Below are 22,130 nucleotides of genomic sequence, written 5' to 3'. Positions count from 1 at the left end.
AAATGTTTTTTAATAAAATAAATTCATGAATCAGCATGAAAAACGTTGAATTAACAAAAAAAAGAGTAATATACAATCTAATAATATTTGCATCGTTTACCGCCGTACCGGAATACAAGAGGTGCCATTCATCATGAATTTTACGTGCGAGAGTAATATTTCCGGCCAGGAGTGCCAGTGAACTAAATTTGTTTCCGTCGCAAGTCGCCACGAGGGGGTGGGGGCTGTAAATACTTTGTGTCCGATCACGCATTTTAAATCTCTCAGGTTGGTAAGTATGGTGGTCATCGTTAAATTGGCTGTTATTACAACAATTAAATACTTTTAAGTATTTAATTGTATGTATTAAAATAAGTACAACAAAACAAACTCGCTTTAAAAATAACAAAAATTGCATATTTAACTTGGGACTTTGTTTATGTTTAATTTTAGGTTTGTTATATTGGAACAAAATTAGAGCAGTAAAAAGAGCATGTTAAAAAGATGAATCTGTCATTGAGTAAGATGAAACTTAAATTGAATTAAAACCGATTTTCTTAATAATCATACTTAGAGATGCAAATCATCAAAATAATATTTATATGAAATTTAAACACTTTTATAGCCTATGCATGTACGCCTGTGCCATGGTATGCTTTAAAAAAATTATCTAGTATAGTATGACCCGTGCCGGGTATTTTCTTTTTAATACCGTCGATGGAAAATTGCCTTGATCATTTTGAATTTATATCTCCATATTTTGACCTCGTGTTATTTCTTGTATACGGCAATTGAAATAAAACCTTAAATCATACTACAAAAATACACCGTAATTTATAAAGTAGAAATGTGAAAGAAAACACGAGAGAGAAAAGAAAACAAACTTTACAGTAGGTTTCTACAATATACAGCAAATAGTATCTATTGAATACAGTTAAAAATCCACGGAATAAAATATATAGAGGGCAGCAATCAGGAAATCGTTTGTATATACCTGCAGTTTTTCAATATTTATTATAAATTTGACCGCAATTACCCACAGTAAAATGGAATAGCCCGTGCTATTCTTTAACAGGCAATACCTCAAGACAAATACAATATATGTATGCCTCACTCTCAGCGACGTGCTGCAGCAAACCGCAATTGAAACTTCTCGTAAAACACCAGAATATGGATGAAAATGGCGATTTTCCCCGAATATACGAACGGGGAATGAGTTTAGTGGAGGAAGGAAATGTTTCTTTAGATTGTGATGATTTTCGTCCTAGTTCATTAGAATCCAATACAGACTGCTGTAGGAGACGTAGCGTTGGCCAGATGATGCTTGGACCTCGCCGAGTTATCCGGTAGGTTAGGCGGTGGACGATTTGAATCATCGCCAACACGTAGGCTACCTAGGCCTAGCTTAAAACAATCTTTTTTTAAGTCCTGTGCATCTAATTATTAGAATGATTTCGGTTGTGAAATTATGCTGATTGCAATAATAAAATAATTGTTGATAATTCACATTTAAATGATTTACGATTTATTTAATTTGATTTATTTTATAAAAAAAAAAGGGTAAAAAACAGCTGATCACTATAATTATTAATTGAGGGCGCTCTAAAATTGAATTATTAAAAAGTACTGTACAATGAAGGCACTATATTATGAAGGGTTCAAGTTAGTTTAAGGGTTGACACAGCAAATGATTATGTGATAAATGGTTTAAATTTGAATAAGGTTCTCACTGGGTGTTTGTTAGTTTTGAGAATTACCGAAAAGTGGTGTTTCTGTTCAAAAGTGTATAATGATGAATAAAGTATTTTATACACTGCCCTCTATTTTATAATCGATAACCTGAAATTGTGTAAACATTGATGTTAATTCAATAATTTGTGCGTGGATATTCAACAGTTCTAGAACTCTAGTACAGTACATACTGTACTGCATTTTAATATGCATATTATACTCTTAACCCTCATTTCTAAAGTACCTAAGCACAACACCCAGCAACTAATTGTTATAAAAAAAAAGTGCTAGGGCATACAAGGGTTACATTTAATAGTATTAGTACACTATGGGAAAGATCATATTTTTTTTAACCAATTGTTTTGTATTGAGACCAAATCAGAAGTTAATTTTGCCTACTGTCTATACTGTACTGCACTGAGGATTAAAATATCTTTTGATTATATTATTATTAGTTACAGTAGTTTGCAATTCCAATCACCTGACCTAAATGAAATGTACGCCATGGAACAGTAGGTTTTTACCAGCAAGTCATTTTACCTATTTTTAAACCGTAGTTCAAAGAATCAAATTAGTGGCATTTATCATTAGGCAAATAATGATTTTATTGGAGAGTAATCATTCCACTCTTACCACACCGTTTATCAGCATAATATGTTTACTAATCGAGCTGTACATTTTTGGTGACCAGTTTAGCCGAGTTAATAATTATACAATTCGCTGGTACTGATACTGATAGTGCTTTTTGAATTTTGATGAACCAAAATTACTACTTCTTGATTGTTAAGCTGTGTGGATATCCGAAGTATAGTCATGTGTTGGAACCATTCTACTGTTACCACTAGTAGTAGGCCTTCTTCATCAATGCTTTTATGAATGTTCTTTTGAGCGCAAGAACGCTAGTTGATCATGCCGCAGTACCGTTTTACAATCAATTGTCAGTCAGTCAAACAAACTGTATCAAATATCTGTTGACAGTAATTCTGCTTATTTCTGTCGAGCCATCCTACACTGAATTTTGGAAAGGATATGTTTTTTGAATTTTTGTAATTTCCTTATAGAGACATAGAAGATCTGTTGCACTGTCCGTTTAATTCCTGGTTTAACTTTGGCGAATTTACACTCGGCGAGTTTTTGTAAAACATTCTACAGTACTGTCGATAATGAATTATATTCAATTGCTTCTGAGTTTATCATAACCGGTGTATGCATGGTACTTTACTACTAACGTTAGTACAGAGATTTTGTTGAAAATTCAACAAATGCTTGTTGCTGATTGATGGTAAATTGATTTTGTTGATCAAATCAAGAAGTATAGGATATGATTAAACATAGTTGTACTTATTATAGAGATACCGATAAAGATTTATGTAATAATTGATGCAGATGGGAAATAAATATTTTGTTATGGATTGTTCAATTCAAATTGATGAAGGGTAAGTAATTTATCGATTATGTTTCAGTAGAAAAGAAAATTAAATCCAGTTCAGCTTTGACTGAATATGAAGAGAGTTTCTCCAAACTTTTTAAGTTTGTTGCATATTACAAAGCATTCGGCATATTTCTCCTGTTTATTTGTTTTAAATTATTTTGTTAAATTTTTGTCCATTGAAAATTGATGCATTTACAGTAGTAAAAAAAAAAGAATACTGTTAAAAATGATTAGTGTACTGTCAGTCACTACTGTATAACCCTGTGATTTTTAGTGAAGGCCAATAGAGAGGAGGTTTGCTTGTAATCCTAAATTCTTGGTTCTAGTCCTGGCTCTTCTAGTATTATGTCAATACCAGAATACGCTCTGCCTTATCCCACGCCAGTTGGTCAATTAATTCTGCTATTTTTACATTTTTTAGTTGTACTGAAATTATCCAAGTCAATTATTTGCTAATGGATCATGGATATTAATTATTATTAAGTACTATCAGTGAAGACTAGCGTAACATTTCTTATTTTAATATAATTAATTCATTGATGTAAAACCATATTTTAGAGACTTAAAATAGATACAGTTATCAATTCAGCTGGTATTGTACTTTTAAGTAACTATTGTGTAAAGGACAATAACAATTAACTACTATATACTGTACCATTGTTACGTTATTATTATTATTTCTTTCATTCAATATAATATTTCAATATACTTATTATATTATAATAAGTATGTATTTTATAATAAAAGTCTAAGCTCTAGTCTAAGCTATTAAATAGAGTGTGGTACTGTCTTGGTATTAAAACAAGTCTATTTGTGCCTAGCTTACCTGGATAAACCAATAATAGCCTGTTTCTGAAAAGAAGAAAACAGTAGGGCACCCTTATCAAATAATGGTACCGTCAAATTCACTTCAAACAATTACTTATTAATTAATTTACAATGCTACAATCTATTTTTTGCCAACTGTATAGATAAACCTATAGCTGTATAGTACTCTCTTTTTTATTTTATTTCCTCAATAATTAATAATAAAAGTACTGTATTTTAATAAAATTAGTTATTATTATATATATATATATTAAAATATATGGTTAAAAAAAACCCCACAAATTTAGTGCAAAAAAATACTGTACTTTTTTAACAGCCTATTTTGTGCCAATTGCAGATGGATAAACCAACATTTGAGATTGAAGTTGAAATACAAGAGACTAGCACCATCATTTTAATATAATTCCAGTTTAAATTCCAGAATATTGGACTGGAGGAATTGGCAATAATCGAGCAAAATCTATCGAATGCAATTGATGTTTGGAACCAATTTAATAATGGAACAACAGATCAAAAATTAATGTATGTTCTTGGTTCACCTGTACCTGATCTTCCTATAAATATTGAAGTTGCATTCGATAGATTTTGTAAAAGTTTCACCAAACGGGCATGGAAAAAGAGAAAGGAAATCAACAATGAAAATGATTAGTTCTTTGCTTTTTAAATAATGTATTACTTTTGTTAAAATGTTATTTTTTTAATATCCTTGTACATAATTTATTTCAAGTTTCCTTATAAATAGGCCTATTGTTAAATAATTTTTTTTTCTCCTAAATTTTATTTTACTTACTGTACTATAGACGCACATTCATTCAACAAGTGTGCCACTGTTTCAAAGTATTACTTATTGTTAATGTTATTTTTGATATCTTGTTGTACATAATTTAGTTTAAATTTCCTTGTACTGTAAATAGGCCTACTGTATTGTTAAATCATTTTTTGTCCTCTAACTTTTATATTACTTACTCTGGACGTACGTACCTTCACTCAAGAAGTGTGCCACTGTTTCAAAAGTGTAGCATCCAAATAAATTATTAGTATTATTAATTTAATTTTCAGTGACCCATAGTTGTATCTGTGTATGCCTGTTAGATCTATGTTTCAGTAGGCTTGCTGCAATTGTCTATAGATATTGTTTTTTTGTAGTGCCATCAGCAGGCTTTCTGATTTGTTTTTCAAAATTAAATGTCAGCTCATGTCTAGTTATTATACGCCATGTGTGCCAAAATGTCTTTTTAGAATCATTCTGTAGCTAAATTATCATATTATATAACCTAATCTATTTCTATGGCTAGAGTCCCTTTTGATAGTTTACAGGGAGGTATACAGTACTATCCAAACAGTACAGTAATAAAGCATATATTTACCTACTGTATGTTGATAATAACAATGACAGTGTTTATAGTTGATTACATCCTGGTGGTAAAGCAAGGCCAATAGTAGCATGAAACAAGTTTAATAATATGATGATTCAGCTAAATTTAACAATTGCCTGTGCTGAACTTCTGTTTGACACTTATTCAACGATGCGTTAACAAAAAAACAATAGGCTATTCAGCATTGTCAACACCCCTTGACGTGTCACAATAGCACATAATAATACCAGGCCGTGGTGAAACTGTTAATAACTTTTGGTTGAGGGCGAAGAGGAAAACTTTACCTAAAATTTCTGCTATTGTTTAGGGAATTTGTGTGGTGTCATTGGATTATGTATTGGCTCTTTCCTGTTCCAACAGTGGATCTCTTAACATTCTCAAGTTATTCAGGCGATAAAATCACAGATAGCTCGATTATTCCAGTGCAGTAGGCATTTATTAAAACTATCAAAACCAGAGGCTATTCTTATTACCTTCTGAAGTATATCGTTATTAATATTTATTTTACCGACAGTTGGTAGTGGTTGTACGTTATTGTTAATATGTCTGGATCTGCTATTAGACATCGGGATGTCAGTAGTTTTAAACTAAGGTATGTAACTTTAGCATTTGTTGCAAGCAAAAGCCTTTTTAAATAATTCATTGCAATGTTTCCTACAGTGCTGTAGGCATGTACAAGGTTAGTACCAACTGGAAGAAATGTACCATTTAAGCATTAAATAACCATATTGCTACTTATTACTTATTTTGTTAACCATAATTATTGAGACAGTGACTGGTTCCAAACAAGCATTGCCTTTCAGTGAGAGAGAACAGAAATGTATGTGCTTCATCTTTTCCCTCTCCATTCCATTTTTTCTCATTTTATTTATTTTACTGAATTCAGTTTAAACTAGAACGGCACTCCGAGAGTGCATACCTCCACCTACTGTAAAATTCTCCTACTCGTATAAAAAAACCTGTACATTAAATAATTTTAAATTTACAAATCACAAATTAACTCTTGCCTCTTGTACAAAAATAAAATGAATGAATTTCCTTTTTTGGTATGTTGAAAAATGTGTATGCAAACCGAATACTAAAAAGATATACAGTATGCAGAATTTTGTATTCAAAATTAACTGGTGGAGAAAAAGGATACACTACTAGCAATACTAATTCTTATAAATTATTTAAAAAACTACTGTATTTAGATCATTTTATTCAAGACAAATTTGCATTTGATTGTGTTCTCACAGCTCTGTATTAGTTACAGTAGGTTTAAATTGTATTATAGGAATTGTTCATTCCATAATTCACCAAATCCATTGCCCATGCATAACAATGAAAAGGTTTTGCCAGTCAAATAAAACAAATTTAAGGCTAGGGTGGGGCTTCAATTTGCATAACATTATAACGACATTGACTGTTAGGCTAGGGCAGGGCTTCAATTTGCATAACATTGTAAAGGCTTAGCCAATCCAATTATTAAAGTTTGGCTGGGGGCGGAGTTTTATTTTGCATGCATAATTAGTGCTTGTGAAAGAACAACAGGTGACAAAGCACAATGAACACAAAATTACATTCCTAAATTGTGGTTGTCAAACATATTTAGACACCCACAGATATCGAAAGAGAAGGAAATAAAAACAAGAAATCAGATCTGGTAAAAATTAAGATGTTTTTATTGTGTATGTATGTTTTAACATTCTTTTACAGTATTTCAATTATTAAGACAATTTTGGTTAATATTTCAGATTTTTCTTTTTTTTTTCTTTCGTTGTAAAATAAAACAATTCTTTATTTTGTTTTTTTGTAGGAGAGGACGTTCCATCTATGCGCCTACACCGTCAACGACATTTGGACCAAAAGCATGTCTTAAAAAAGTTCCAGCCTCACAAATAATGTAAGTTTTTTAAATTATTAAAAATCATTTGTTTAATTGTTTAATATACTACTACTACATAATCCTTGTAAAAAAAAACGAATTATCTATTGTTATTCTACAGTCAAAACTCTATTAAATTGAACACATTCAGGACCCAACAAAGTGCCACATTAAGAGGAGTACCCCATTAAGAGGAGTACCCCATTATTAGAGGAGTACCCCATTAAGAGGAGTACCCCATTAAGAGGAGTACCCCATTAAGAGGAGTACCCCATTAAGAGGAGTACCCCATTAAGAGGAGTACCCCATTAAGAGGAGTACCCCATTATTAGAGGAGTATCCCATTAAGAGGAGTACCCCATTAAGAGGAGTACCCCATTAAGAGGAGTACCCCATTAAGAGGAGTACCCCATTATTAGAGGAGTACCCCATTAAGAGGAGTACCCCATTAAGAGGAGTACCCCATTATTAGAGGAGTACCCCATTATTAGAGGAGTACCCCATTAAGAGGAGTACCCCATTATTAGAGGAGTACCCCATTAAGAGGAGTACCCCATTAAGAGGAGTACCCCCTCAATATGGGTTGGCCGTAGTGTTAAAGCATTTAGTAGTACTGTACATTTGTTTGAATCACAGGATAGTGCCCAATATGTTCCAAAGGATTGTATAAAAAAGCCACCACTGTAATACCCACCCAAATATGGACCAAAGTCTGAACGGTGTGATAGAATGAAAATGTTGGTCTTTCAGCCACCAGAAACAAGTAATATATTGGTTTATTTTTCTGGTTTATTTTCAATGCATTATTTGATAATTTTTAGGCATGTGACAGACCCATCAAGTCAGTTACTTACATGGAAAGTGAATGCTCTCTCAGTACTGGTTATCAAGAAGATCTATGACGAGAGCGTAATAGAACCATTTAAGGCTCTTGTCACTTTCTTATCTAAGGTAAATGCTGAAAAAAAATATTTAAAAATATCCCACTATCACTAAACAAAACCTTTGAACATTCAAAATAAGACTATTTGTATAATTAGGTTTTAAGTTTTAACCCTTCAGCAGTGTTCTCCCCAGGATTCACATCAAGCGTCACGCTTCCCCCCCCCCCTGGGGCCGGAAATGGTACTCTCGCACATAACATTTATGTTGAATGACACCTCTGGTTTGGCCGGAAATAACACTTATAGCACGCTAGCAAACAACAAAACGATCGTAGCCAACTTTTTCCGCCGGTAAACATACGCGAAGAAACATTTTTTGCGTTCATTACGAACGTCAGGGGGAAGCCCCAATGAAAAAAATAGGCCTAATCTATTAGCCTACTCATCAGTAGGACAACTCTAGTTGGCCGGAAACGAAACTTTATAGCGCACTAGCAAACAGTAAAACCATCGTAGCATACTTTTTCCGCCAGTAAACATACGCGATAAAAAAATGTTTTTGCGTTCAATACGAATGTCAAGGGGAATTCCCCGATGAAATAAAGCTAGGCCTACTCATGAGTAGAACAACTCTGTAGTTGGCCGGAAAGACACTTCATAGCGCGCTAGCAAACCGCACGATCGTAGCCTGCTTTTTCCGCCGGTAAACATACGCGATAAGAAACATTTTTTGCGTTCATTACGAACGTCAAGGGGAATTCCCCGATGAAATAAAAAATGCCTACTCATCAGTAGGACAACTCTGTAGTTGGCCGGAAAGGACACTTCATAGCGCGCTAGCAAACAGCCCGATTGAGCCTACTTTTCCGCAGGTAAACATACTGTATACGCGATATATGAAAAAAAAATATGCCTCATCAGTAGGCAACTGTAGTTAGCCGGAAACGACACCTCATAGCGCGTTAGCAAACATTAAAAACGATCGTAGCCTACTTTTTTTTTTCGCCGGCGGGTAAACATATGCGATAAAAAAACATTTTTTGCGTTCAAATACAAACATCGGGGGCAAGTCCCGATGAAATAAAACTAGGCTTACTCATTAGTAAGACGCCTCAAGTTGCCCGGAAATAAGACTTCATAGCGCACAAGGAAATAGGAAAACATTCGAAAGAGAGACATGGCAGTAACAAAACACGTGCTTACATCTCTCGGCGGCGGCCGGTGAAAGCACCATGTGACATACAGTATCGCAGTACTGATATCACAATACCATGCGACATCCCTTGTCACTTGACTTTCTCACGAAGTAGGGCCTAAAACATTCTAGCACCGATGTACAAATGTACCTTAAGTTAAGTGAAATAAGACTTTAGTGCACTAGCAAATAGGAAAACGATCGTAGCCTTCTTGAATGTATTATACGATCAAAGCAGCTAGCATTGAATTGCGCCTAGAAATCATTCGATGACGTGCGTATGTTACCAACGAAAGAGTAAATCCCACCGATAGAGTCGATTAATTCAGTGTGATATTGAAAATAATAATATCATCGATATTTATTTTTAATACACATAACATTTTTACAAGAAAAACAATAAAATCAATCATTTACTTTATTTACAATATACAAGTTACTACACTTTAGACAACAGCCAAATACTAGAGATCGAAAGAGAGACATGGCAGTAACAAAACACGTGTTTACATCTCTCGGCGGCGGCGGCCGGTGAAAGCGAGTCTCAGTTGTTTAACACTTTGTTACGCAGTCTTTTGTTTTTCGTCTAGTGGTCATGTCACGTGTCTCGTATGCATTAGGCTCTTTATGCATGCCGCGCCTCAGCTCTAGAAAAAGTACCGTACCTGCCTGTTAATCTATTTTTAGATTGTTGTGGTTGATATTTTTAAGCGTCACGGATAAGGTTTTAAGCGTCACGGCCGACCGTAAAGCGTCACGGTAGAGAACCCAAGCGTCACGGTACCGTGACCCTTCAAAGGCCTGGGGAGAACACTGCTTCAGTTTACGGTACCCAGGTATAGGTATACTATCGATTGTCTAACCATGGAGAAAGAAGTTACCGGTCTAACTATAGACAACTTGGCCATATGCGACAATGACGTTTACAGACGGTATTAAAGACATGTGTCAACACGGATTGTCATTTTGAAAAACAAAACATTTTCATACAATAACATACGTTGTTTGCCATGCATAAATTGCTAATAATAATTATTATAGTCTAAAAAGGCATAATTTACATATTAGAATGTCAAGATAATTAAATTCTTTGTCTTCATTAATTGATTTTAAAATGAACTGTTTTTTTATTGGATTTTTGTTTTGGATTGTCTGTTGGCATCCTTCGAAAGACAAAAACATAAAGTCATAATTTACATATTAGAATGTCAAGATAATTAAATACTTTAATATGTTTTTATTAATTGATTTTAAAATGAACGGTTTTTTTATTGAATTTTTGTTTTGAATTGCCTGTTGGCATCCTTCGAAAAAGCTACAGAAAAGATCCCTACCTGTAGTAAATATTTCAGGGAAAGCTTTAGCCTAGAATTACTGAGCCATTGTTTACAGTACGAGCCATCAATTGAGGTGTGATTTTGTTTTACTTTGAAGAATAGAAACTTTGTATTGAAATGTTTCATTGAATAATTTTCAATGAAACATTTCAATTCAAATGGAGCAGGGTTTTTTTTTTCTCACTTACTCATGACTAAACTGTAGAGAAAATAAAGTTTAATTTATTCTCAACTTGTATCATTCAAAGGAAAATTATAAGAACATAATTATTCATGATCCAAATGAATTTATTTACGGATAATTGAGTAGTCTTTTTAGATTTCAATCAACACCTTAGTGTAACTGTAATTGTGTTTTTGCTAACATTTCATTCACTAGTTTAACAAGTTCAGTAATTATTTTCCTACATAGTAACTTTTAACATTTTACGTCTATAACTAAATTGAAAGTAAAAATTTATAGATGGACTTTACTGTTACGTTGCTTTTAACCATTCAAAATTTGCTATAAAATTTATAATGAGTGCCTTGCCGAGTAATGTACAAGTTTATTAAGCCAAGTACATTTTGTATCAGATTGTTAAAGCATATTTTTAAATTTGCTAATTTTCTATTAGTAGTTGATTAATATGTTTGCAATACTGTGCGTAGTCTTTATAAAATTCAAATTCTTTAATACAGGTACATCAAAACACATTTATAAAATTAACATCAAGATAAACAATTATAATATTAAAACCTCATTACTTTTTTATTTTTATTGAAGTTTATTTGTTTCGACAAAACATTGAATATTTGAATATTGAAAGAAAAAATATATAAACAACAATTCTGAGGAGAGACAAAAACACAAAATGTATTCACCAACAAACACATTAGTATGTATTGTTGAATAACAGTACATACTTATATTTTTACATAAATAAGGGTAAACTGTACTACATGTATGTTTATTACTTTTGTCTCATTCAATAGCATACAGGTTTTACTGTAAAATCAATGGTACATGAAAAGTCAAAATACATACATATATTATCTACGAATTAATCAATACTTTAAGATCTTTAGGGATTAATTCACTTACAGAATATAATTTAAATAGAAATATGAAAATATCTGGTTACAGTTACTAGGCCTGGTTGGTTATAATACAGTGTTACTGTACTTGATGAGTGTGAGTAAAGTTTGACTTGTACTAATGATGATAGATTTAAACTTGAGATACTTTTAAAAATAAATTATCGTAAATTCTTCATTTCCTTCTACCAACATTACGCTTTCTACGATTTGTTTCCATTTTTTTTTCATTACAGTAAATGTTATTGGTTTATATAATTTAGTCATTCATTCAATCTTTTATTTCGGAATCTCTGGCCGATAGAAAGTTTAAAAAAACAAAATTTACAAAAATAAACTGTACTGACAAATTACTACAAGATGCGCTCTCATCAGGATGGTATTCCACATGAAGAGCATCTTTGAATTAAAAGAGCTAAATCTATTATCGTTGTGACTATTAAATGAATACTAATTATATTAGTATGTCTAGGCTATTTTAAAATTAAAGGACAGTGTGTACAGAATGTTAGAGTATGTACAGGTATTGAGCCGATCATCTACAGTATTTTCAATTGTCGTGTAACCAGGGTGTAGTAAGGATGATTGATGTTTTTTTTTTCAACAATTATTGTAGAAATACATTAACCAGAGAGAATGAGAATTGACAAAAGACCAACAGCAGGATTGACGTACAATATAGTATAAAAACAGTAATACTAAATACTATATTTAGAAACACAACAATTTACTATTTTGTATTATTACGCTTACTATAATCCAGGATTTTAGCTACGGTATTGTATCAAAACTGTTATGATTATTACTTGTCCTTTTCCATAGAGCCGAAGTGATAAATTCAGAATCATAACTATACTACTGATGATACTTCCTACTGTTGTAATATCCTGTTTGTAACAATACAGTACATTGTACGAAAACTTTGAATTATGATATAAATCTGTAGTATGTGAATCTGAAAAGAACATTTCATTTTACAATAAAACTGTGTAAAAAATAAACAAATTTATTTTTATTGCATTCGATCTAAACCAACAGCGATAAACATAGAATATAATATATAATGATAAAAATGAAAACAAAAAGCCAAAATCAAAAACAGTCTAAAAACATAAAAAAAGTCTACAAAATTAATTGACAATTTTTACAATCATGCAGAATACAGTAGTAATTAAGGTCAATCTTTTCTTCGATGTAAAGTGTACACACACACAGCTTTGCAAAACTCGAGAGTTGACACACTGGATCACCATATAAAACGCCAGTGTGGACGCATTATGTGTGTAAACTCTAGAGTTGACACACACCAGGTCACCATTAAAAAACGCCAGTGTGGACGCACTGTGTGGATGTGAAAAAGGATTATTTGTTAAAGGGATCTTTTCTCAAGTACTAAATATATCTGTTCTTTAAATATATCTGTTCTTTAAATATATATTTTTTTAAAATTAAAATGCAGTTACTTTTATTCTTTATAGGAAAAAAACTTAGTAATTTTTGTGGAGGCTGGAGTCCAAAAAGAAGAAAGTATTTTAAATGATGATCACTTCACATCAATTCGAAATAAAATGAAAACATTTAAAGAAGGTAATTATTTGAAATAGGTCATTTAAGTAACTATTTCGAGTTTCAACAGACAATTTGTTTTATAGTATCTTGAGTAGAATTATTATTATTAGTTCTAATCTACTCTGATTAAAAGGCAATCTGTAATTTTTGGAGAAATATCTCAATTATTCTATTTCACCCAGATGTACAGTGATAAAATCAATGCACTGTACTTATTTCATAATATAGAAGGACAGATGTGTAAATGATGTTTAGGTTTACTATGAATTTCAATTGCTATGTCGTTTATGGTCATATTCACCAATCACACCAAAGTGAGATATATCAATATATCAGTGAGATAATAGTCAATAAATACAGTATAACTCCTCCTTTGGGATACCCCTATTCAGCGGACACTCTTATTCAGGAGAAACGCCTATTAAGGGGACACTTTCATGAAACGAATGAGAGGAAATATATGTTTCAACACTACAGCCAACACATATTCAGGGGACACGCTTATTTACACTAGGAGATATTTTGTGGAGTCTCCTTTAAAATGGTTCTACTGTATTTAAAGATTTCTCTTACTCATTTAGATAATTTTTTAATTTGAAAGGTGTTTCCTTAATATTCTAATTGTGAATGATTAATGCCATCCATGGCCACTGAACCTTTTCTATAATGTATACCCACAGTACAGTATTTACAACACTTGTTATTTGTGTATGGTAAGTGGTGGACTCAGCTGGGATTGTTTAAACAGTTTTAACTCACACAGTGGTTGGAATTTTAAGCCTATCCTAATTATTGATTCTTGTGACTTATTGAATTTCAAACATAAATTTCATTCAGCTTAATCATCATTTAACCCAATGTGATTGTAAAATGTGATGATGATCAGTGGAGGAGTAACGTAGAGACCCGAGGCCCCTGATTTAGGAACCCTAAGTGGCCCTCGAACGCTGGAAGCCTTGAACATTTTTAGCCTTTTTCAACATATTTTAATGCCTGTTTCCATTGGGTACTGCTCAGAGGCCCCCATAACCCCGGGCCCTGGGTTTTTGCCAGTGAGCGCTCATAGCCACTGATGATGATTCAACATATTTAATGTTGTTAACATTGTAAACATCTACAAGGAAATGAATGTGCTAAAACTATTTAATGGGCGGAAAACAACATTGTCAGGTGACTGGTACCTACACTTTTCACTCTTTAGGGACAGTCCCTTTTCATGCAATTTTATCGATTTGTTCCATTGTCCTGCCAGATCAATTATTGTTCTGCACTTAAACCTCAAACCTACTGTGAAATATTAAGTGCTGATTTAGGGGGTAGAGCTTAGGTTGTGTGCTCCCAAATTTTAACAGCTAAAATGGAGCTATTTTTTATATTTCTATTTTTATGTTAGGACTCCCCATTTAAAAAATCCTGGGTCTGTCCCTTTAATTTCATAAAATATTAAAAGTTTGTTTGTATTAGAAATTAAAAATAATAGAATAGAATAATTTATTATGCATAATACTATACCTCTTACACTATACCTCTTACACTATACCTCTTACACTATACCTCTTACACTATACCTCTTACACTATACCTCTTACACTGTACCTCTTTACCTGTACATCTAAACATTATCAAAACCTACTGTGAAATATTAGGTGCTGATGATCCAGGGGATAGCACTTGAAAAAAGTATTTTTTGTATACCTTAGCACTCCCACCCTCAATAAAATCCTGCATCTATGGATTTAGAAATTAAAAACAATTTTGAATAATTTATTACTGCATACTTTACAGTACCTCTTATGCTTATACTGTACCTGTTGAGTACACCTTCATGCATGCATGACAAACAATACTGAGGATGCTATTTCATCAATATTATCAGCTGTGACTAAGTGGCTCTACATACATCTACTATTTATCCCCAGGGTATAAATAAACAGTCGATCATAGTGCAGCAAAGTTACTAATGGACAATATTGTAAATTTTTCAATCACAGGTGATGATATTACAGATAAGATTGATTTTATTGTATGTCTCGGCGGTGACGGTACCTTGTTGTATGCTTCATCATTATTTCAAGAGGTAAGTTCTTAAGCTCTGTCTACACCTATCAAACTAATGTGATGTGCCCACATATATGGAGGTGATATACCCGAATATGGTAGTGATATGACATCATCATGTCCATATATGGGCACATCACATTTATTTGTCACATAAAGTTTGATAGTGTAGACAGAGCTTTTCAGTGAGAACAGCAACTTGGGATGGGTTCAACAGGAAGTTGGCAATAACCCGTTCAAGTAGCAAATAGTAGACTGTACCCAATGATCAACATGCACACAATTATGTGTGCTGTATTACACAACTTTGGATTTTGCTATTTAGTTGGCTGAACTATCCCTGCTAAGAACAAGAGTTTGCTTGACGCACTTTTTCCCCGTCAGACCCTCTTTCTTAGATCTGTAATTGTTCAATCTGTAATTTGTTATCAAAACATATCTATATATACTTAGGATACCTCAAACTGTTGTAATTCCTTTAAAAGAGCTTCTTCTGTCTTAAGTTTATCTAGTTGGTTTTCTTCTAGTTCTTTCATTGCTGTTGCTGTTCTTTAAGTTTCTCAATAGTTTTCAATTTCTTCTTCAATGCAAAATGTTTGCCTGTCTTTAAGTCCTCTTTTAATATCAAAATACTTCTGTGTTATTATTAAATGTGATGCAATCATCGTCATGAAACGATAATGCAGCACTGAAACATAACATTGCATCCCCTTCTTTCATTCATATATTTCTTTAATTTGTTTTGCAGGGTAGTGTACCGCCTGTCATGGCTTTCTCATTAGGATCTTTAGGCTTCTTAACGCCGTTTGAATTTGACAATTATCAAGACTCGATTAATGCTGTATTAAAAGGTGAGATAGTGTGATATTTATAGCACTATTCCATAAAGATCAATAGGTGGACTAGATTTTGCACGTTAAAGGCCCATTTACTCTAGGAAAATAACGATAAAAAAGATAAACATACAATTTTCTTAAAACTTACAAAAACAATTCGAAAAGTTTTCATTCTAGAACTAATAGGATAACTATTTATGCTGTCGAAGTTTATGAAAATAATATTTTCAATGATGTCATGATTTAGTAAAAGCAATAATATGATACAATTATGTTATTGTTCTTAATGATCATGACATCATTTGATTGGATTTTTAAAATAATATTAAATGTTATCCATTCCACTTCTTTTTTTTTTCTTTTAAAAGAATGATATGATTTGTATTAATAACATTTCTTCTTTTTCTTCTATAGGTAATTCATCAGTGACCTTAAGGAGTCGTCTAAATAGTCATATATACACTGATGATAATATTCCAAACAACAACCACAATTATGACCATGATTCTATATTTGGGACAGAACACAAACTTCCTGACCCACCAAACCTCAAAGTAAAATTTCAGGTAAGCTATTTAGATATTTAAAAAAATATTGAACACCATAAAGGTTAAAAAAAATAGGTTCACATTTTATTCTTCTGAAAATTACAAATTCAACAAATATTGTTAAAGATTAAGTGGGTTTATCTACAAAATATGAACTCCAAAAAGAATCACAAATTGCATATTTTACGGTCAGATTTTATCAAAACATGTTTTTTCAAAGATTTAACTTCAAAACAATTATCGTTTTTGCCTATTCTTTATGGTAACAATGATAGGCTTAACTTTCTTTTGACAAACTCACTATACTTTTAGGGTCATTACCTTCAAAATGTACTGTAGATTACATGATAAAAATCGTATTCTGTCTTTTGGCCAAATAGATTATTGAAAACATTTAATTTTTTTTTTCGAACTTGTTGAGATCCTTATCAGCATTGAATAGAGTTTACTATTTAAATTTTGTTATAATTTCACTAAAACACTTCATGAGTATGCAGTTTTATTATGTTTTTAAATTATTTGTTATTATATAATTTATATATTTCTACATCTCTTGAACCATTTTCAAATATGGTACACAGACCAAGGCAATCTAAGATGCTGAGCTCCAGAGATCAAAGGGTTTATCTGTGGCTGCCATGCCGCGGAGAATATGTACATAGTACAGTACTGTTGATATTTGTCACAGCCAGACATAAGATCAAAGGACTGTTACGAGTTCCTATCTTGACAAGGCGAGCTCAGTATTCTGTTGTTAGATTACCTTGCTCAGAATATATTCAGGAATAGACCTTTTGATGAAAAGACATGAACAGTTATTTTACCAATCTAGTGTGTTATAACTGTTCCTTATTCTATTACATTGTAGGTTTTAAATGAAGTTGTGATTGATCGTGGACCATCACCGTACCTATCAAACCTTGACCTTTATCTTGATAATCGACACATCACAACCGTTCAGGGAGATGGTATGTTTTATATTCGACAGTATAGTTTGGTGGTGTAAAACCCTATGATTTGATGTACTCTTTCGTAGCGATTTTCTTTACTGCATATTATTATTAGTTTCACACTTATTAGGTTAACTTGACCAAACCAATCAAGCTCAACTCTACTTATATCTTGTATGCTCTTTCTTGCTAGGCCATCTGTCTCTCTAAGTGCTTCTCTTGAACCAAAGGGCTGTAACTTTCAGTTCGCCAAACTTATGGTGACCTTCATACTATCATGCCAATAGCTTTTGCTTTTTATTTAACATCTTGAGTGGAAAAATGAGAATACAAATTGAATCAATGTAGTCTACTAAGCTTGGTTCCCTTCTAGAAGAAAGCGCAGCGCAAGGACATAGACACAGAGCAAGCGCATTCACCAATAACAAGCGACTGTTCGAATAACCCATTGCTTGTGATTGGTCAAATAATTTTGCGTTGCGTCACAGTGGGAACCAAGTTTAAAGTAGTTATGAGAATGGAGTACTACATAGATGACCACTCCATGTTGCTAGTTAACTGAGGTTCTTGGTCAGGCAGGAGAAATTTCACATGATAATTGTAATGCCAGAAGAATAAAAAGTCATTTAATAACCCATTGCTTGTGATTGGTCAAATCATTTTGTGTTGCGTCACAGTGGGAACCAAGTTTAAAGCAGTTATGAGAATGGAGTACTACATAGATGACAACTCCATGCTGTGGTTCTTGGTCAGGCAGGAGAAATTTCACATGATCATTGTAATGCCAGAAGAATAAAAAGTCATTAAAAAATTTTTTAAATAAACAACAAATAGCAAATAAACAAATATTATTTTTTATTTTCGTTTAACTTTCAATCAAAGTATTCATGTTTGAATAACTAACCTCATCAATGTTAATGGTTTTTTTTTCAATTTAGGATTGATTATCTCGACACCTACCGGCAGCACGGCGTACGCAGCTGCAGCAGGAGCTTCCATGATACATCCTAACGTTCCAGCCATCATGATCACTCCAATATGCCCTCATTCTCTGTCTTTTAGACCAATTATCATCCCTGCTGGTGTTGAACTGAAGGTAATACAGGAGTCTGAGTCTTTGCAATTCTGTTACATTCACAATACACAAATTTGACAAAATGCAACATATTGTAATGAATTGTTTCCTTGGTATGAATGTGTGTTTGCGTGTTACTGTTTACATTATTATTTATTTAATTATTCCGATCCAATTATGGGAATAGTATGTGGAATAGACTACACTACAATGTAAAATTTTGTAACAAGGTGGTAATCTTTAAGACTTCAGAGAGGCATGTAAAGATGTAACATCAATGTAACACAGTGCGCTGTATACATATCTGATTAAGTCAATTTCTTACCTGTCTTTATTAAGCATCTTTAAAAATACATATTAGATATAGCTTTAATACTCTTTATACATCTGAAACTAACTTTAACAAATACTGTACAGTACAAGACATAGTTTTAACAATTAAACTATCTTTCTAGTTACTATTTAAATTTTCATAGTTAGCTGTTACACATAAACATCATGTAGGCGTTAAGCCAAATTTGTAAAGGGAAATTCCCCTTTTTAACTCAATATGTTAATCACTTGACCCTACTTAGTAAGGACTCAACAAGATAAGAAATTATAAGTATTGTGTAGTATGTTAAGCTCTGTGTACACTATCAAATTTTATGTGTGACAAACAATGTGATGTGCCCATATATGGACATGATGTCATATCATTACCATATTTGGGCACATCACACTTTTTTTGTCAAACTAGTTTGATAGTATAGACAGAGCTTTACTGATGAGTTAAATAATAGTATTATGATACTGAGTTAAGAAAATACTATTTTTATTCTTCACATAAACACAGAAGTCGATTATATTATTTAGATTATGGTACCACCAGATGCAAGACACACAGCGTGGGTATCACATGATGGAAGAAGTCGACAAGAAATTCATAAAGGATGGGCGTAAGTATTATAATTTGATTCTAAATCACTTTATAGCAATATAGGAATAGGTTCTTGTCATTTAATTGGACAATTGTGGTTCACATGATGTTCAATAGACCGGTAATATTAAACTTTTACATCAGAGTACATATTCTTGTATTACAATTGAGCAACCAGAGCATGCAAGGTTAGGCTCTTGACTGCGCATTTGAAAATCAACTTACTTACGTCATCTATAATGTTCTACTCCGCGTCCAATTGGATTGTTGCCTGCTGCGAATGTTTTTGGCCTTTCCTAGCTTCTCCTTAAGACTAGGTGTGTTATAAAACATACATAATAAACTGTGCAATGGGTCAAATAATTTAATTCTGTGAAAGATGAAACATTCTATTTTCAGCTCATGAAATTATTTGCCATATTGCACTCATAAACATTCATTATTTTTATAATATATGCTTTTAAAGAGATTTGAAAAAATTTAAATATCATATTCTAGGGTACGTATTACCACGTCCATCTACCCTGTAGCCTGTGTATGTCGACGAGACCAAATCAGCGATTGGTTCGACAGTTTAGCAGAATGTCTTCATTGGAACGTACGACAGCGTCAAAAGGGTTTTACCAAAACATGTGCAATCAATAATGGCAAGTCAGAGAGTGAAAGTGATTGATTATAAGGTATTAAGTTGATGACATACCAGATTTTAATATTTTGTTGGGTTGTCATGGAATAGGGCGATTATTATATATGTAATGAAAGCTCAGGAAAAACATTACTTATATGGTATCACATAATGTGAATGGGGCTTATCAGTAAATGTGAGCTTATATTTAGAATGCGGGAACACGTCATTTCATGAGGGACCATGTCAAATATGTGCCACACTCTAACCAAAAACAAATACCTGCCTCGCTGCTTCATTTGATTACGATAATATGAGTGCTGTAGTATACTTCCCTTTAAATAGTATAGTTATTATAAATTGTTTATTAACCTCTGATACTGTGTTCAAAAATTCTTAGTAGAAACCTACCTCATAAACATTTTTTTTTTATGTTTATATTTTATGTAACACACTTTAGGTTGCCACTAGTTCAAATAAGCTTTATGCAATTTAGAATACTGTCGTATTTTTATTTAATTGTTCTTCCAAGTTAGAGTTACAGAAAACAAAACCTACCTTCATTCCAAATATGTTTTATATTTCTACCATTTTACTCTTCATAATAGCTTCATAAAACGACAACGACAGGAGAATTGTTATGAATTTTTCCAACATATATCTGTCTATCTATCTATATATACCAACTTTAACTTGTGTATGCTTTACATACAAATGCTCAGAGATGGCCACTTTTTGCTTTGATTGTACTGAGGACAATTCTTGGTTATAGAATGTATGTATGTATGGGTGGCCATTAAAGTATCCTATAGATTTTTTTTATGAAACTTTTGCCAATTTTTACGCCATTTTATACTTTTCACAAACAATTATTGAACAAATATATTTGCTTGGCACATATTGTTATTCTTCCATGTTAAGATAAGTTGTGATACATTCATTTTTATGCATACAATATTCAATAGACTCACTGCAACAGTGCAATATATCTTCACAATTAAGTTTCACTTGTAGCACAAATGTTTATTAAGATATTTAAGAATAAACACAAGTCAAAAGTTTCTCGTTTTTTAAAGGACGTCGTTTTCGTTACTTTCTGCTCAACCACTCGCTCGCAAAATTCTTGTTCTTTGTCTCCAAAAAAACATTGTTTTTGTAATTTATGTATATACAGGTATTAATTTAAGTTGGCACTGGGTAGAATAATATTTAGTAAATGTATATATTATGCTTAATTATTGTCTGTAAATTGAATAACCGAAACTTTTTAAAATATATATTATATAAAAATATAGATTAATCATTTTAATAAATGTTTTATGTTACCATTCCCTTGTTAATCAACTAATATTGTGCCTTTGAACAATATTTGTATGTACTGGGAATTTTGAATGTATATAATTATTATAGCAGTCTTGTAAATTGTGTCAAAGAAACCTATTATACATTTTTTATAGATTTGTATGAAATAAAGAGTCAATGTTATTGTTCTAAATGATTTAGTTGTATATGTAATGCATCTAGTATGGAAGGCAATCACCGCCAAAAATACAATTACAAACATACAATATAATAATATATATATTAAATGAATTAGTTGTGTATGTAATGCATTTAACAAATTTGAGTGCCAACTACGGAGGCCTGCTATGTTTTATTGGTTACTAGTACGTGACGCATGACCTTTGTCTGCGACAATATTTTAGGGAGCTTTCGATTTGCGAAAATCGATGACCAACGTCAGGTCAATCGATGTGTCGTCGGTCATCGCCTGAAACCATCAAAACTGTGTTGAGGTGGTGAGCAAGGAAGACACACGTCCCAATGTCTCCGCATGCGCACAA

The 22,130-nt window shown here is 32.4% G+C and overlaps 1 protein-coding gene across 4 annotated transcripts; it reads left to right on the top strand.

The window, feature by feature from the left end:
• Nucleotides 1–916: 916 nt before the first annotated feature.
• LOC140044743 (NAD kinase-like) lies at nt 917–21,372 on the top strand. Of its 4 annotated transcripts, none has more exons than XM_072089385.1 (11): nt 917–1,325; nt 7,145–7,231; nt 8,035–8,164; nt 13,185–13,293; nt 15,267–15,352; nt 16,082–16,184; nt 16,584–16,735; nt 17,586–17,685; nt 18,606–18,763; nt 19,598–19,680; nt 20,160–21,372. In XM_072089385.1, the coding sequence occupies exons 1-11, from the start codon at nt 1,081–1,083 to the stop codon at nt 20,332–20,334; spliced, it is 1,428 nt and encodes a 475-aa protein (XP_071945486.1). In that variant the 5' UTR covers nt 917–1,080; the 3' UTR covers nt 20,335–21,372. The 4 variants fall into 4 exon arrangements, with proteins under 4 accessions (XP_071945486.1, XP_071945487.1, XP_071945488.1 ...); XM_072089386.1 differs by lacking the exon at nt 917–1,325 and adding an exon at nt 5,256–5,938; XM_072089387.1 differs by lacking the exon at nt 917–1,325 and adding an exon at nt 6,778–7,020.
• Nucleotides 21,373–22,130: the final 758 nt, after the last annotated feature.

This window comes from Antedon mediterranea, chromosome 3 (assembly GCF_964355755.1).
Source record: "Antedon mediterranea chromosome 3, ecAntMedi1.1, whole genome shotgun sequence".
NCBI lineage: Eukaryota > Metazoa > Echinodermata > Crinoidea > Comatulida > Antedonidae > Antedon > Antedon mediterranea.
Note: the sequence above shows the minus strand (reverse complement) of the source record. Positions and strands in the feature narration are given on the sequence as shown.

Bases quoted from the DNA above. Each gene is read 5' to 3' on its own strand.
- LOC140044743 (XM_072089385.1), top strand. From the start codon at position 1,081: ATGTATGCCTCACTCTCAGCGACGTGCTGCAGCAAACCGCAATTGAAA. The intron at 13,294-15,266 runs GTAATTATTTGA...TTTCAATCACAG, and splicing joins AATGAAAACATTTAAAGAAG to GTGATGATATTACAGATAAG. The intron at 18,764-19,597 runs GTAATACAGGAG...TATATTATTTAG, and splicing joins CTGCTGGTGTTGAACTGAAG to ATTATGGTACCACCAGATGC.